General features: G+C 42.8%; 1 protein-coding gene across 6 annotated transcripts in view; it reads left to right on the forward strand.

Annotated features, from left to right (window-relative positions):
• camta1a (calmodulin binding transcription activator 1a) overlaps nucleotides 1-15,976 on the forward strand; it is a 341,465-nt gene that overhangs the window by 188,029 nt on the left and 137,460 nt on the right. For all 6 annotated transcript variants that reach the window (XM_088404271.1, XM_088404279.1, XM_088404262.1 and 3 more), the window contains one exon: nucleotides 12,956-13,091. In XM_088404271.1, coding sequence (XP_088260397.1) covers nucleotides 12,956-13,091 — 136 coding nt within the window. The remainder of the gene's footprint in view (nucleotides 1-12,955; nucleotides 13,092-15,976) is intronic.

Raw genomic sequence — 15,976 nt, forward strand, 5'->3', positions numbered from 1 at the left:
GTATCAATATTCTAGTATTTTGCTTTGCTGCTCATCGTCACCATGGATTTTTTGATAACATTTGCCACACTGTCTGATGTTGAGAGTGAAAGTGTCACAAAATGAAAAAAGCCAAAAGAGCGTGTGTGTGTTTATATGTAGGAAGTCATCTGTTTTGGTGACTTAGATGCAAAAGTGCGGACTAGTCACTGTGATCAGAACCAAAGATCTTTGCCATGTTTTATTTTCATAGAACAAAATACTGTTCGCACATCCCGTCTGGTCTCTGGCTGACAGTAGTGGATCTCCCTCTGCTCCCCTCCTCACATCATTGTTCAAAGAAAACCCAGCTGAATATATCGTTCGAAAGAAATATGAGCAATTTATGATACAGTAGTAAGTGCATGTACCAGCGCAATGAATAAAACATAGATCCCATTCAAGAGAAGTCTCCCTTTGCCCAATCTGTATATGTGGCTCCGAAGCATACTCTTTTCCCAGTGTTGACTGTTGCTTTTACGACTACCGCCATCAACCGTCAATCACCCAAATTCTCCCTGCCGCAGCAGAGACTGATGAGCGAGTGTGTCAAATATCGGGGAACCAGTCAATCAGCCCGCCTGTAAAAGCCGCTTGAGGGTGTGCAGTGAAGTCACGTTCTGTGCCAGACTAAGGATTTTATAGTATTGGAAGAGGAGGGATTAACCCCTACCACCCTCTTTGGTAAGTATTGTTAGATCCACTCCAAGCTGCCTGGTTCTGCCGGCCGAGCTTGCCTCTGCACTTATATACTGCAAGTATGCTCAAGGAATAAGAGGAGGGAAAGGAGAATGACCGTGGAACATTTATGGCGACGGATGTTTTGAAGTGATTTACTGTAGGAGCGCGCCATGGTCTGCTGGGCTTAGAAAATGAGCAGGCAGAGGTGGCCGTGATTGGAGTTGCAACACCCTGGCTACTTTATGAGCATATTCAGATATGTGCTTGCATCCAGCATGGAGTTGGTGGCAGGAATCAGTAGCTGGACAGATGCAGATAAACAAAGTGAAACGCAAGCATTCTATCTCCTTCATTGTTTGTATATAACCTATTAATGTGCCGGTGCGTGCTCAGTCGAAGTCGACTTGACTTATGCTCACAGTGTGTGTGTGTTTGTGTATGTACGTGTGGGATGAGGTCAGAGCCCCGGCCGATAGGCGGAGCCTAGTGATCTCAGACATGCCCTTGTGAGACAGCATGCTCTACAAATTGACCAACGCCGTCTCGCCGCCTCATACCGTAAACTCTTTAGGCGTATGTTATTAGTTATCCATCCTGTCGTTTTCCTCCACTCAGCTGCAGACTGTCCTTTATTGAAATATAGTCACGCAAACATGAATCTGTCACCAAAGTACCGTTTTGACATAAACAGAGGGCCTACTACTACACTGTCCTTCGGAACTTGGTTCAAGGGAAAATTTCTTAACACTGCACAACTACACTACAAGTGGTACTTTGAGATATGAGTTCAATTTGTTCCATGACCTAGCATCCCTTGCCCAGATAAACCGTGTTATTTTCAATTTAAGGAAAAACACCTCTCTAAAATACTGTACTTAATAATTTGATGAAGCAGAACGTAAAGAATTAACCAGTTTAGGCATTATGTATTATTAATGACGCGTTTCATTCATGGTTCTCCCCCTAGTGTGTGTGTGTGTGTGTGTGTGTGTGCGTGTATATATATATATATATATATATATATATATATATATATATATATATATATATGTATATATATATATATATATATATATATATATATATATATATATATATATGTATATATATATAGGGTTTTTTTTTTTTTTTTTTGCAGAAAACTAGTCACCATCTGCTGTATTTTATACGGTGGCCCTGAAGTGCAAAACACATTAACAATAGAAGAAACACTTTTTACATTTCACAAAACAAATGCCCAAAAGCTGAAACAAATTTACATTTCAGAAAACAAATTACCAAAGGCCAGAACACATTTACAAAAGCCGGAACAAATTACAAATAAGACAGCTTTTGCAAATGTATTTCTGCTTTTGATGATTTGTTTGCCAAAATGCAAATGTATTTCGACTTTTGGTCATTTGTTTTCTTTAACAGGCACATTTGTTCAATGAAATGTAAAAGTGTTTCAGAGTTTGTCAAGTCGTTTTGCACTTCAGGGCCACTGTAATTTCACACCCAAAGTCAATCACATCCCATGCATATTCATGTCAGAGTGAAGGTCACGTACCTTTTGAAATGTGACTGGCCCTATTATTTCTCATTAATCACACACATCACAAGAAAAGTCCAAGAGAACCTATAGCACTCAATAAAAAAAAATAAAGAGTCTCGAAGTTCAAGGTCACGCATACGCACAACACTAAATTGAGCACTATGAAGCATTTTGTGTTTTTTTAATGCATATTTTTTCAAATGTTGTTAATTATTATCCATAATAGAAAAAAACACAAAATCAACAGAACTATATCTTTTTTTGTGCGTGTGTGTGGGTGTGTGTGTGTGTGTGTGTGTGTGTGTGTGTGTGTGTGTGTGTTGTGCCGTGCTGTGCTGATGTAGTGCAGAGTTCTTAGGCTTGTCTCTGACATAATCCTGTCATTGGCGTAAAGCTAGGTAAAACAAGTTATTTATTCATCACATTTATATAAGGCAACTCCAAGTGATCGTGACGATAGGATAAAATAAAGAGGCAAGCGAGAACATAAAGATAATAAAATGATCAAAGTTTGGGTGGAAACAATAAAAAACACTAGTGAGTCATCAGTAAAGCGTAAAAGAATATTAGTTAAAAGCGTCTTTAAATTTTAACTCCCCCGCTGATCAGCTCTTTGCTTGAGATTTTTGCCACGGGTGGTATTTTCCTTTTTGGAATAAAATGACTTTCAGTATGTCATTTTTATAGTGTATTTTAATCAGCTGTTGAAATGTGGAATAAAATAGCTACTTTGGTGGGAAACTGGAGCATATTGACATTTGTTGTCAATTAAGTGCTCACAAATATGCTTCCACTATTGTTGCTCTGTGTCTGTATGTCTATATGTTATAATTGGGTGTGAAGTTAGGGTAAGGTTTTCATAGAATCATTCTCAGCCAAGCAGTGCTGGAAGAGCGGCATGGGTTCCAGTATTTTGAGAGTTACCGTCACGTGTGCATGAGGCCTGCAACTTTTGAAATTCAATTTCATCTGAAGGCCACCATCACTTGTCTACTGTCGGCCCTCAAAATCCCTCCCCCCACGTTTTGTCGGTGGGTGTTGCAGAGCCCTTGGCTCCAAGTAATCCCATGATGCCTGTGTTTGGTAGGTGTGGTGAGCAGGCAGGGCGCAGACAGATGTGATTCCCAGGTGAAAGGTGGGATAGACTTTTTGATTCGCTCCGGCACACTGATAGAGTTACAGCTCAATTCCGACATCTCGCACTGCTGGTCTATCCTCACGACTAAAATAGGACCAAGGAAGCAGGGAAGGGGAGAGGAAGAATAGCTTCGTTCCATTCTTCTAAACTGTCCAGCTCGCTCAGCTTGTACAGAGTCATTGTACGTAATTCAATCTTACCTTTAAAAGGGAGTTATCTCTTCTACCTTGTTGGTGCTTCCCACCTCCGTCTTTTCACTTTCCCCTTCAGGCTTGTGCTTTTTGTTTTTCCAGATTTTTTTTTTTTTTTGTGGACACGACAGTGTTTCTGAATAAATCATAAATGGTTCAATAGCTGGCCCAAGATATGCTCCGTCACTGGGGGGATCAATGGTGGAAGGACAGTGGCACAGTGATGCCACTGACTGCAGGAGAGACAGGGAGAGCCATGCTGAGGTGATCCATAAACTCAGTCTGGCATGAGGCTGAACGGGGAGGAGAACCTGTCCTTGCCCACATCTTCTCTCTCTGGAGAGAAACTGGTGACAGTGTGCCCTACTTCTTGCCTTCTTCAAACAGTCAATGTGCAATGTTGTATACACATAGAGAAAAATGCTCACTTTATTTGATTTTGATTGCTTTAATTCTACTTATTCTTTGCCTCATCTTTCGGTAAAAAGCTTGTTCTAACTGATATTTAAAATATGTCTTTTCATAGTACATACATAAACAGTTACAATAATTCCCCAAATACAAGAGGCACTTCTAATTTGGGGGTCAAATTCTGGTGTTTTCTATGTTACAGTCAAAACAGAAGAAATCTTCCTTAAGTCTTCATATTTTCTTCTGTTCATATCTATTCATAACCAAGTTATTAATGTTTTGCACATAAAGTTGAGTATGTTTCATATTTCCCACGTTGTGAGCGGTCACCAATGTACCTGAATGTGCTCGAAGCAGTTGTTTTGCCTTTTCCTCACGAAGCCGTTCAACTTAATTTTACCGTAAAAATAAAGTTGCACAGCATCCTTGTTTCACCGAGTTTGTGACTGTGTGCTACAAAACCAAAATTAAAAAAGGAATCAAATGGAATACGTGTTCTAACTGGAGCACTTGACCTTGCCACTCTTAATTGAATCAGATAGACACACCATAACTTTTATAGTATCCTCTCAGTTTTAGTAATATTCCTGTGAGTGAACAAGAATGGACCTGGAAATAAGTTCAGTCCAATCGCTTTTTTATTGAAAATAATGCCATAACAACCTCAGCTAACACAAGCTGTTGTTTGCTGCAACAGACACTTGTTGCCAACAACCACTTGACGTTCACCCGTTAGCGTAATTCTTGCAAGTAAAAATACGGCTGATATAAAAATTCACATCTCCGCATCAAAAGTCGACTTATGTGGCTGACGGATCAATCTTCCTCGAACAGTTTTGAATGAAATAAATATGCTGCCTACAAAATGTATGTACACGCTGGTTGCTCAATGCAATGACTTGAAAATCGTAAATGTGAAGGCAACCAAGCTGTATAAAATAATCAATTTGTATTTGTCCTGAAGATGAAAAAAAGACCATCTTAATTTGGCGTATTCACAGTAAAAGCAGTTCACCGGTGCGTTGGTGTAAAATGCGAAATGATTAATTTGAACAAAACTGGAACTTTCAAAATCTGAAAGCGGACCCAGGAGCATGCATAGACAGGTAAGATTAAAAATCTGAAAAGCAGGGACGGGAGGCAATAGCAGCCGGCTTGCACAAGGAGGAACGGGAAGCAGGAGATGGGCAGACTGAGCCAAGCTGAGACGGTTTGTCTGTTCAGGGTCAGACAGAATCATTTTCACGCAGGTAGAGTAGAGGAAAATGGCATTAGGGTAGTCAGAGACAGATAAGATCAAGAACACAAAGCATGTACGGATGGGACGAAATGTGTCGAGGCTCCAAAGGTTGTTTTGAGTAACGGGAAGACCACATGAATGCATTTCGAAGTGGTTTGATGATTTAGCGGCAGTGTTGGGAGTTATGCATTGCAAAAGAAATGTAATTACTATAATGCACTACTTTTTGCTGTAGCACGGTAGTGTAATGCATTACACAAAAAAAAAACTACTAATATTTTACTCGGTACCAATGAGAGTAATACAATGCATTACAATGCATTTTCAACCTAAAAGTGTTGTTTTTTTTCCCTCAAACTTGCCAAGATTGGAGGAGAAAGGTCCAGGGCAAAATGTTTAATTTCTGTCTACTACAGCAGAGATGAGTGTGGCAGCAGCGGACGACAGGTTGAATATGAACAATACGCCCACAAGATGGACATACGTCCATTACTTTCAGTTCGTCAGATATAAGGGCAAGAAGAATATAAGAGTTAGGTGCACTTTGCCGCAACACCTAAAGAGCTGTCCACTTCACAAAACAGCACCAATACTTTGACAAACCACTTAGAGCGGTGCCATAGAAATTTGAAGTTTCTGAAAATAAAATATGTGGTGATAAAACCAAGCTGGAAAAAATTTTGTTCTCTCGCTCAGGGATACCTCTCCGACCTTAAGAGGGTAGGAGACTCGTGGCGGAGTTTGGCGTAAGTAGAAATTAAGCTGTTGCTTTCCACAGTGGATTCTCCAGCATTTCAAAACCTTGTCAGTGTGATCCCTGTCACTACTTGCAATAATGAAAAGGTAAGCTAACAAAAATTTTCACCGTACAATTGCTATTAGTAATAGTCTATAAATAGTTCTGATCGACGTCTATCAAGATGAAGCATACCAAAAACTCATGTTAAACAGTATGCCAAACACAATAATGATGTTCTAGGCTAAACTGCCGGCTGAACTTGAATTTGAATATTAACATTGCAATTGTGGAATGCGTTGTATTTGCCCAAAGCAGTTAAAATACTATACTATGATGTGACGCTAAGAAATAAAGGGATTGTAATACAAAAAGAGATTTTGTATCTTGTCTTTAAAGTTTTACAATACAATACAGATTAAATGATTTATACATTTTTTAGGCTTAAACCCACCTTGGACTGGATATGCAATGAGTGTACATTGAACGAGCTACATTTAGAATGGCAAATCCAGATTAATGGACACGCAATAGTAGTGTAATGCAATATTAGTGTAATGCCCTACCTTTCAAATACAGAAATATTGTAATATAAGTATATATTTTGAAATGACAGTAATAAGTAATAAATAATGCATTACACTTTTGAATTAACTTGCCCAACACTGTGTGGTGGGCATTGCAAATACAACACACTCATAAAATGCAATGACAATCGTCTGTCATCTCACATTTGATGAATTTTGGGCTTCTGTTACACCTGTGGGTGCCACTGAAACTGCTTTTGGAGCACTGTCCATTGTTGCAATGGAACCTATGCAATAAAGAACATCTCGTTTTGTTTGGATTGCTTCAACGAAGTGTAAAAGCTATTATTTCTAAACAAATATGAATAGGACTGGTATTTTGATTCGATAGTACCCGCGTGCATTGTGTGATTTTCTTGAACAAAGAGCAATAGATTGCTCAACACTGTTGACTTCTTGGGCTTCTGGACACTTGAAGGAACCAAAGAGCAATTGAAGCGTCATGTAGCTTTGAACCAGGTGCACACCAATTGGCTACAACGCTTCATTATTTCATGAAGTTTCTTCGGGCCATCACTACAGGCCGGCAAAGAGGGACGGGAGGCGTGCGGATAGTCCGGAACAGGCAAAGTCGAGACTCGGGCGAGCAAGGCACGAAAAACACTAGGAAGCTTGGGATAGGGAGCGAGACCATCTGACGAGGACAGGGAGGAAGGCAGTTGGTATGCTGGATGCGTAATTCATTGCACCTGGTGGCGATTGGATGCATTGAAAGGAAAGTTGTCAAATAGCTTGATGAGTGAGAATGAGCCGGCTCGACAGGCACGCCATAACTAGAAGCGTTCGAGAGTCTGTATTGTAGCACGAGCTTAGCAAACTAGCAACTATTGCATTTATTGTTATGAGTAATTCACTCTCAATGTCAAAAAGATTTGTTGACCCCTTGAGTAGACCATCCTGTTGTGTTGTCTTCTATGTGCACATACACGTGTTTTAGGAAGATTTGAACACAACCTGTTCTTACCTCAAACAGTGCACAGCTGTTACTACCTGACACACCGGATTAACAGCACATAAGCGGAAGGGCAATGCAGAGTATGACAATGATAAGCCTGCAGCAGAGTGTAGTAGTGAATGTGTCTTGTGTAGCCAGGAATGTAAATTTGAAATTAAATTGTTATTTGAAATAATTGAATGAAAAATAAATGATTGTTGCCGCACTGACGTCAATACGAGTGTCTTCAATGATCTTTATTATGAGGCTCATGATCCTCAGCCGAGCCTTTTTAATATTCTTGCCGAGCTGATCTGTGAATGGGAATCCTGAAATTCTTTATTATCCGCAAAATGGACAATAACGTGTGAGGCTTCCAACTGCCAATGTGAGACTTTAATCATTGTCTGCTTAGTTTCTCACTAAGCAGGCGTTCTGACTAAAGGCTGAGTAGAGCTATCCTTCACACGAATGATGCAGAATCCTATTCAGCACCCGGGTGAAAGTCATCAGCAGTCCAAGCTCGTATACAAACACATACAACCACAGAACGCATTTCAGGGCTGAATAGGAAATGTCGCCCCAGCCGAAACCATACAAGCTCTTGAAATTCAAATTTTTTGTCGCCTATGCGGCACATCAAAGCTCTGAGGTGTATTTGTTGACAGAGAATGGAGTGGTGTAACCGGTGAACAACATTGTTATTTGTGAATTATGTCCTGGTGGCACAAGTTGAGAGCTTTACGTCTGAGGAGTGACGGCAGCTTCTCTGAAATGTGCATGAAATGTGCTTAGTGCTATCAGTGAAACATCACGGACAGTCACTTGCTTCCCTCCCGCACTTCCCGCAGGGCTCCTGTGGACCAGATAAGAAATATGGACATACGGTATATGCCGTAAACACACCACCCACACCCGGGGCTCCCACTATACAAGGTCGTATAGGGACGGAGACATACCTGCAAAGCTGCAGCCATTGTAATTTAAAGTCTCTTTAAATGTTGTGATTTTTTTCTTTCCCCTTCTCATTCAGATAAGCGCAAAGGAACATGTCTCATGCCGGAAGGCGACGGTCCAAGTTCTGGCATAATCACCGGCACTTGTCATCGCTTGCGAAAGACCCACGCCCTGGCCTCAGTTACAGCTCTACATTTCATGCGGATAAACAAATATTTCCCTCCATCTGGAGTATATGACACTGTTTGGCAAACTCCGGTTCATCATTCATCTCCATCTAGTTCATGTCAAATGCGCTCACTGTTCTCTCCTAAATATGAGCTTGACCTTTCAGCTTGTCTATAACGTGAGGATTAGCGGACAGGAGAAATAATATCATTTGGTACAAACAGACTCTGTAATGTTCGGCCGATTGATCCACCCAAAAGTTCCTCATTTGTGTGATATGCGTGTAATGAGCCATTAGTTGGATCCAAGTCATAAGGACATTGCAGCAACTTGGCGCAGTGGCCTCATTGTCAGTCAGAGAGAAACGTCTGGTCATGTGAGTGTGTGTCTGTGTGTGTGAGAGAGAAAAGGCTCTGACTCTAAATCCACAGGCCGTGCCAGATTTACATTTAAAGTAGTTTTAGCAAACGCCCCACTTGCAGATTCATTTTTGGAGGGGGGTTGAAGGGACGGGCTTATCTATGAATCATCAGTTACGCGCGCAGCGTCCAGATAGTAGCTCGCAGGTAGATGATGTGCCATGTAATGCAGCGCTCTTGCTTAAAAGTCTAATTACCATACACGCACGACTTACTGGACCGCAGCACAGTATAGTAGTGTATGTGTCTCGTGTAGCCCAGCTCACTGGACTGAACTTTTCAGTCCTGGGCGCCGCACGGGTACGTTTGTCCACACATACGTAGGTCGTTTCACACGTGGGATGTATGTTTCAGCCGTGATTGACAGGATAAGTAATGGCCAACATCGGAGTGCTATTGATGTTCTGCCATCTCCATGAGGAGCAACAGGGTTACAAGCAACCTGGAGTGTGTGTGAGAGAGCAGGAGTACTCAAGGGCATATTTGTGCCTCATATTTACTCTTAATAGGGTCAGTGTGTGTGTCGCGCCAATCGTAGGCGCGTAGATGAGGAGGTGGAATGTTGTTGTTGACACACAAGGCTAAAGGCTGAGATTGCTGAAGGCTCCGATGGGTAATTGAGAACAGCATGTTTCCTCCCTTCCGAGCCACTTCAGGCCCAAACCAGCTCGCCCTCCGACCTCCAAAGCCTCTGTGGACGAGCTCTCCATCCTCTTCCTCTCCTTATCCTCTCCTCAAATACCGCCAGCTGAGCTTGCTGGAGAGAAAATGGAATGTGTTGTATTAATCGACCCAGGGGCGAGATGGGGATAGGAGCAAAGTGTGAAACGGGGGTTGGAGTTCTGTTATTTCTGCTGCACAAGCTCACCGAGAAACATATTTGATTTATCTAGAACACAATTTAATAGATATACATCCAGAGGCTCTGGATTCTTCTTAGTATGAGATACCAACTGAAAAGAATATACTTGTGCTGCAGGTTTGATTCCACAAACCGCAAACAAAAAGTGTGATCGGGTTTGTTGGAGCTGTGCCCTTGACAAGATTTTGCTACGCATTTTAGAGAATTCTGCTGTGGGTCTTCCTTTCTGATCCATGTTGGAAGGGCCAAATCAGACACTGGCTTCACTTTTCGCTGCATTTGTTTGAGCTCGGTCCATGAGCAGTGGGACAGGGCTCCCTCGCTTTGCCTTTATTACACATGCTGAACGTGTCACCGGCCTCATAAAGCCAAGCTACCCCTCACCCTAGCTCTTCTGACTTTCGCAAATGAACAAATGTGATTGAGCGAACGCCATTACCCGGGTAAATGTACGATTCCCAAAGGGGCGGACAAGGCCTAACTCTACCCTGAGGGTAAAGCTTATTATCAGTGCAAACTCCAAAGAGGAGAGAGACAGCTGCGGAGCTGGTCCGAGGGTCACATTTCCATATTAATCTGCCACATTTAGGCATTCGAGACAGAAAGCCTCCTGTCGCACTTGTATGATAGCAGACAATTTGTCTTTCCCCTCTCATGTATGAATATGTAGATTCCTGAGGATATTAATTGAGTCGATGTGGCGGGAGAGAAGTGGGGCCGAGGGAAGGGAGACACGTAATGTTGCCGAAGCGTTCACTTCAGACTGGGTCCTCTGTCTCACGGGATGTCCGAGCTTGTTCCTCGGGCTCCAGAGCGCCTCGATTTGAAAGTAGCATCTAGGTAACGGAGCCTTAAAAATGGCGGCAAGAAAACGGTTTTGCACCGAGCCGATAAATATGGTGTAGAGACCCTGACACCGAAGCCTCACCCCAATTTTCCGTGCTCTGGAGGAGATCAGATAGCCCTGTGTCATTTGATTTTCTGCCTTATCTCATCTGCACCCATCTTTTTGTTCCATGCAGGGCTAACACACGTTGCTTGTATCTTTTGAAGGGCAAAACCGAACGATATCAGAATAAACCAAAGCGTCCTGCTGTTCGGTTCCGAGTGCTTATGTCTAATGAGTGTCCTTCATTTGACACAAACGATACAAATCTGTATGGGTGAATGTTGTGTTTGCAGCAAAGTTTATGACGACGCCTCCTTAACGGTGGCGTAAACTACTTCAGAACACAATTAAGATCTCATACAACTCTGCATCCTCTCCTCAAAATGACCAATAAAAGTCTTTTTTTCCTGTAAAACATGCAGAGTGTTGAAGCAGGGAGAATGGTGAATGCAAAGTGGAGGAAAGAAAGCCTGGACTGCCAGGCTTGACACAACATCACTGTAAATTTTACTATGAAATATAATTTACGTTTATCTCAAAAGCCCATCGAGGCCTTATAGTGAACTAGAAAAGAAATAGGCTACAATTATTTAGAACACATGACATTATGTAACCCCATTTTTTTTCATCACAGCAATAAGATTGGGGATGTGCATTTGTTGGCAAATGGTTGCATTAGGTGTCCTTTGGGAGGCGTAACGATTGATCGACAATCAATTATCGAATTGATTGTTTGTTTTTGATATGCGTTTGGAAAACTTTTTTTAAGTTAAAATTGTCACAACGCTCAGAAATATTCTTTCTTTTCATCATTGAATAATATGCACTTTATCAGACAGTCTGAAGATGTTTTGTACGTCTTTGGGTGGATGTCGTCCATCCGGCAGCTGAAGAAGCTTTCCCCTTTGCTGGCTCTGTTGACTGAAGGCGAAAACAGAAGTCAGCAAAGAATGGTAGTCATGAAAAATGTGGAAAAAGGAAGGATGGGGCACGTCAGCGTGGCATCTCTCTTTATAAAATGTTGTCTGGGGCCAAAGAGAGGGGACTTTTGGGATCCCAGCCTCCCCCTCCCCCACGCTTCCTTCTGGCCCCCGAGAACAAGCCGAGGATGTGATTGATGAGTAATTTCGAGACAGACGCGGGCGCCATGGCCCCAAAAGGCGTCCCGGCGAAATGATGCGCACTGTTATAAATAAACATTCTGGAAATAAATAAATAAATACAACACAAAACAATGCAAAACAATCACTGGGGTTTGTTATTATGGAAATTGTTCCTTGAGACAAAAGTCTGCTCGGATTTTGTTCTCTCATTGGTGGGACTTTTTTTTTTTTTTTATTATTTTAAGTGTGCGTACGAGGGTGCGTGTGATGTACTTCTACATGTGGCTGATGAGCTCAAAGCTAACAAGGGCCAGCAGCTTACTGGATGTTTCTCTCCCCTTCTTGCTATCTCTTCCTAACGCTCATTCACAGCGAGCCGTCGCACACTCTGATTTGGGAACACTCCAAAACAGCGCAGCTGCGTGAGCGCACGCGCTTGTGCACGCACGGGCGGGTGCGCGCGCTTGCGGGTGCATTAGGGTGTTAAAAGGATGCGCAAGCGCGGCATATGCACAGATTCATGATACGGGGCCGAGCCACAATACACAAACTCACGCACACATCTCTGTCCAACTGCTCACTAATTGTCGAGTGAGTTGTAAATGTTTTATGTTACACTTTCTGCTAATGTTCAACACTGAGCACCAAATGTCTCTGTTACAAATCCAAGCAGAAAGGCAGATTATCATCAAATAGTTACATTATATCATGATGAGCCTCCGGGCTGTGGTCTGGTGGAGGGAGAATGAATTATGAATGGCGAGCGAGAGAGAAGCTTCTCTTCTGGCTTGGGATTTCAAACAGCTGAACTCATTTAGGTTGATTGAATGAGAGATAAGGAAGAACGTCTGGCCCTAGTGCATTTTGTCGCCGAAGCCACACTGATTTTGAAATTCATGCTGCAGGTAGCTTTATTCATTGCCAGCGCTGTATAACCGTAAAGAAATCGTATCATTAAAGTCACCGGTGCATTGCCTTCGGGCTGCTGTCAGGACTTTTTGTGTGTTTCTGAAATGACTGTCTGTGCGGTGGCCAACAATTCTTTAATATTTCTCCTCTGCTCTCTGTCTTATCTGCATGGACGCAGGCCGCAGAATGGGTCGATGATCTTGTACAATAGGAAGAAGGTCAAGTACAGAAAGGACGGATACTGCTGGAAGAAGAGGAAAGATGGGAAGACCACTCGGGAGGATCACATGAAGCTGAAAGTGCAAGGAGTCGAGGTGAGTGGCCAATTGAGTTACATCCAAAAGCAGCATGCCAAACCTTATCCCGGCATTCGGAAGCGCTCGGTGGAAACGCGGCCGGGTTCTGCCGAGAGCCAACCTTTCCGCCGCCTTCGAGCCAACCTTTCCGCCGCCTTCGAGCCAACCTTTCCGCCGCCTTCGAGCCAACCTTTCCGCCGTCTTCGAGCTCTCGCCGGGCCGTAATGGAGACGGGGGCTGCTGCCGTCTCCAAGGAGCCCCGGCAGCAAACAATGCAGCACAACAATAGTTTTCCCTAGGAAACCAGCGAAGTGGAGCCGATTGTTTGTACCTTATTAAGACTCTGGATGTTGCCGTTGCTCCAGAGAGCCTACATTAATCTTGCTTGCTCAAAGCTGTACTGAGCAGCAAGCGCTCCCCCACCTCACTCCAAGTCACCTCCCGTACAAGCCATAAAACACCCAGTTGTATCTATTTTTGGCTCTCCCTGGCTTATTTCTGCTTGATCTGTGGTGGTGGCATGCAATGTTGAGGCAGCCAGGCTGATTTATCAGCAATTGCACTCCAAGCCAAACTTTGCCTCCCGAGCTGTCTATAGTGCTGAAGTCCAGGTTCTGCTTTATTGCCATTGGAACGGGAGTGGAGATGTATAGCAGGTAGGACATATTTATGTGTTGAGGATTTTGATTTATGTGCGCTCACAAAAACATGCACACAAACATGACACGTAGCACACACCTCAGTCAGTGGCGTTTTTGTCACACAGTGTGACATAGACAAAGCTCAGGCATTGTCCCAACGGGGGCTTTGCTCTGTGTTTGCACTCCTCCAGATATTTGTCACTCTGAGGAAATGGCTCGATGTCATCTCCGGTACTGCAACGGTCTGATAACCTGCTGGGACATTACACATCCATCTGTTTGAGCTCCTACATATTTTCACAACGTCTGATACTTCCGGCAAGGTTGGTGGCTTTAGGCAGCTGGCCTCTTGTCGGTGTCGATGTATGAACATGTTATTGCATTCATATGACGCTGGATTAAGGAGGGTCGGGCAAAAACAAATGCTTTTAAAAAAATGTGTGCAGTTGCTCTTTGTTCTCAATGTATGTGTTTTAAATGGTAACTTTTGAAAAAAGGGCTGGGGGTGGGCTTCTAGGCCTGTTAAAGCAAATATATGGGCAAAATATACGGGAGGTTATTTTCGTGCACATCTCAAAATTAGTCCTGCACGTTACATGTTCTCTTGGTTGTCGTGTCTCTTTCAACGAACAATTTCTCGCCCAAGTTTGACTCTGAAATGAACTGCATATCTAGGTTGCATTGAGCTTGTCGCTTGACGTGTTAATGATGCACCAGTGACTATTACAACTTTGATTGTCCAAGCGTAATAATATGCAGAAATAAAAGTAAAATATAAATGCCGTTGTCAAACCTGAACTCGCACAGTCTGATCTATCCACACTCTAATAAAAAATGCACTAAAGTACAAGATCTGCTCACTGAGATGAGCAAAGACACTTGGGGGGATTCATTGCTGGTGTCTTTGCTCTTGTGTTATTTGTTCTGTGATCATCAGATGCAGTTTTCAGGAGAGAAGGTGAGCGGTTTGTCAAACGAGTGGCACTTCAAATCAAAATGTCTGAAGTGCGTTCAAAAGATAATAGGTTATGATTTCATGGGCATTTTAAGCATGATTAAAAAAAAAAAAAAGTTTACCCCACCAAATCAAATTATTCTGTCCTCAAACGTGATAAGAGAACATTTAGCATTCTGTACTGTCTTAAACCACTCAGAAAGCAAGTGAAAAAAGTGAAATATAACTGTAATTCTCAGACTTCTTTTCTTTACAGTGAAACCAAATGTGGGCTTTCATTTATTTCGTTTTTTTTATTTATTATTTTATTTTAACTCTCAACTTCCACATAAGCACTATAGACCTTTGTTTCCTTTATAGACCGTGTGAAAGCAATAGTGCTTTCTCGTGGAGAAGATAAACCGTTGCCCAGTTTTGGTGTCTCGAAACCTCTAAGATTTTTTCTCGTTTCAAATATATTTAAATAATGCTTTCGCATCAGCTGTGGCTGTAACACAACGCTTCACAGGATACATGACATGTTAGCAATAAGATCTTTGCAAACCTACAAAGCTCCTCCTTTCCCATCAGATATTTTCTTCTTTGAAGCTGATCTTCATCAATTGAAGTCAAACAAATTGGCCTGAAAAGTTGGAATGAATCAATGAGCTCTGTTAATCTCTTCCTACCACATTCCAAATATGCCCAGTCATACTCTAAGAATATCCTCAAATGTAATGGGGAAAGGTTGGTCGTCTGAGTGTACCCTGTGAATGGATAGTCAGCAGTCCCGGATATGCATCACCGGTCACTCAAAGTCAGTTAGCATAGGCTCCGGTTCACCCGCGACCCTCACGAGGAGAGAAAATGGATGAATGGGTGGACGTTCTTGGGTTTGTGAGACCGAGTCAAAGGCATTCATTCTCACATGGCAAGAGTGGTTGGTTGGGCCCTCTGCTTTGCAGTGCTGGCTCAGCAAGGCGTGTAGACCTAGGCTTCACTTCCCCCTCCTCTTCCAGCTCTACATTTGACTGTGTTCTGTCTCTTTTCTCCCCCTGTGGATCTTCTGTTTCTCAGTCTTATAATTCTTCAGTGAATATGTCATGGCCCTGTTTTCTCCTCCACCTCTCTTTCTCCCAACTGCCCTTTCTCTCCTCCACCCTCCACTACCCTCCAAGTCCACCATCCAGACAGACAGAACCTTGAGCTGGGCGGTAATGCTCCCTGTTCCCTAAAATTGGAGCGCGGGGCATGTTGCGGAATTAGCGCTTAACAGGCCGTGAAATAGCAGCCTGCCTTCCTGACGTCTCCCCCATCACTCCAGGTGA

The sequence above is a fragment of the Hippichthys cyanospilos genome, chromosome 2 (assembly GCF_059441005.1).
Source record: "Hippichthys cyanospilos isolate Australia breed blue-spotted pipefish chromosome 2, RoL_Hcya_1.0, whole genome shotgun sequence".
Lineage (NCBI taxonomy): Eukaryota > Metazoa > Chordata > Actinopteri > Syngnathiformes > Syngnathidae > Hippichthys > Hippichthys cyanospilos.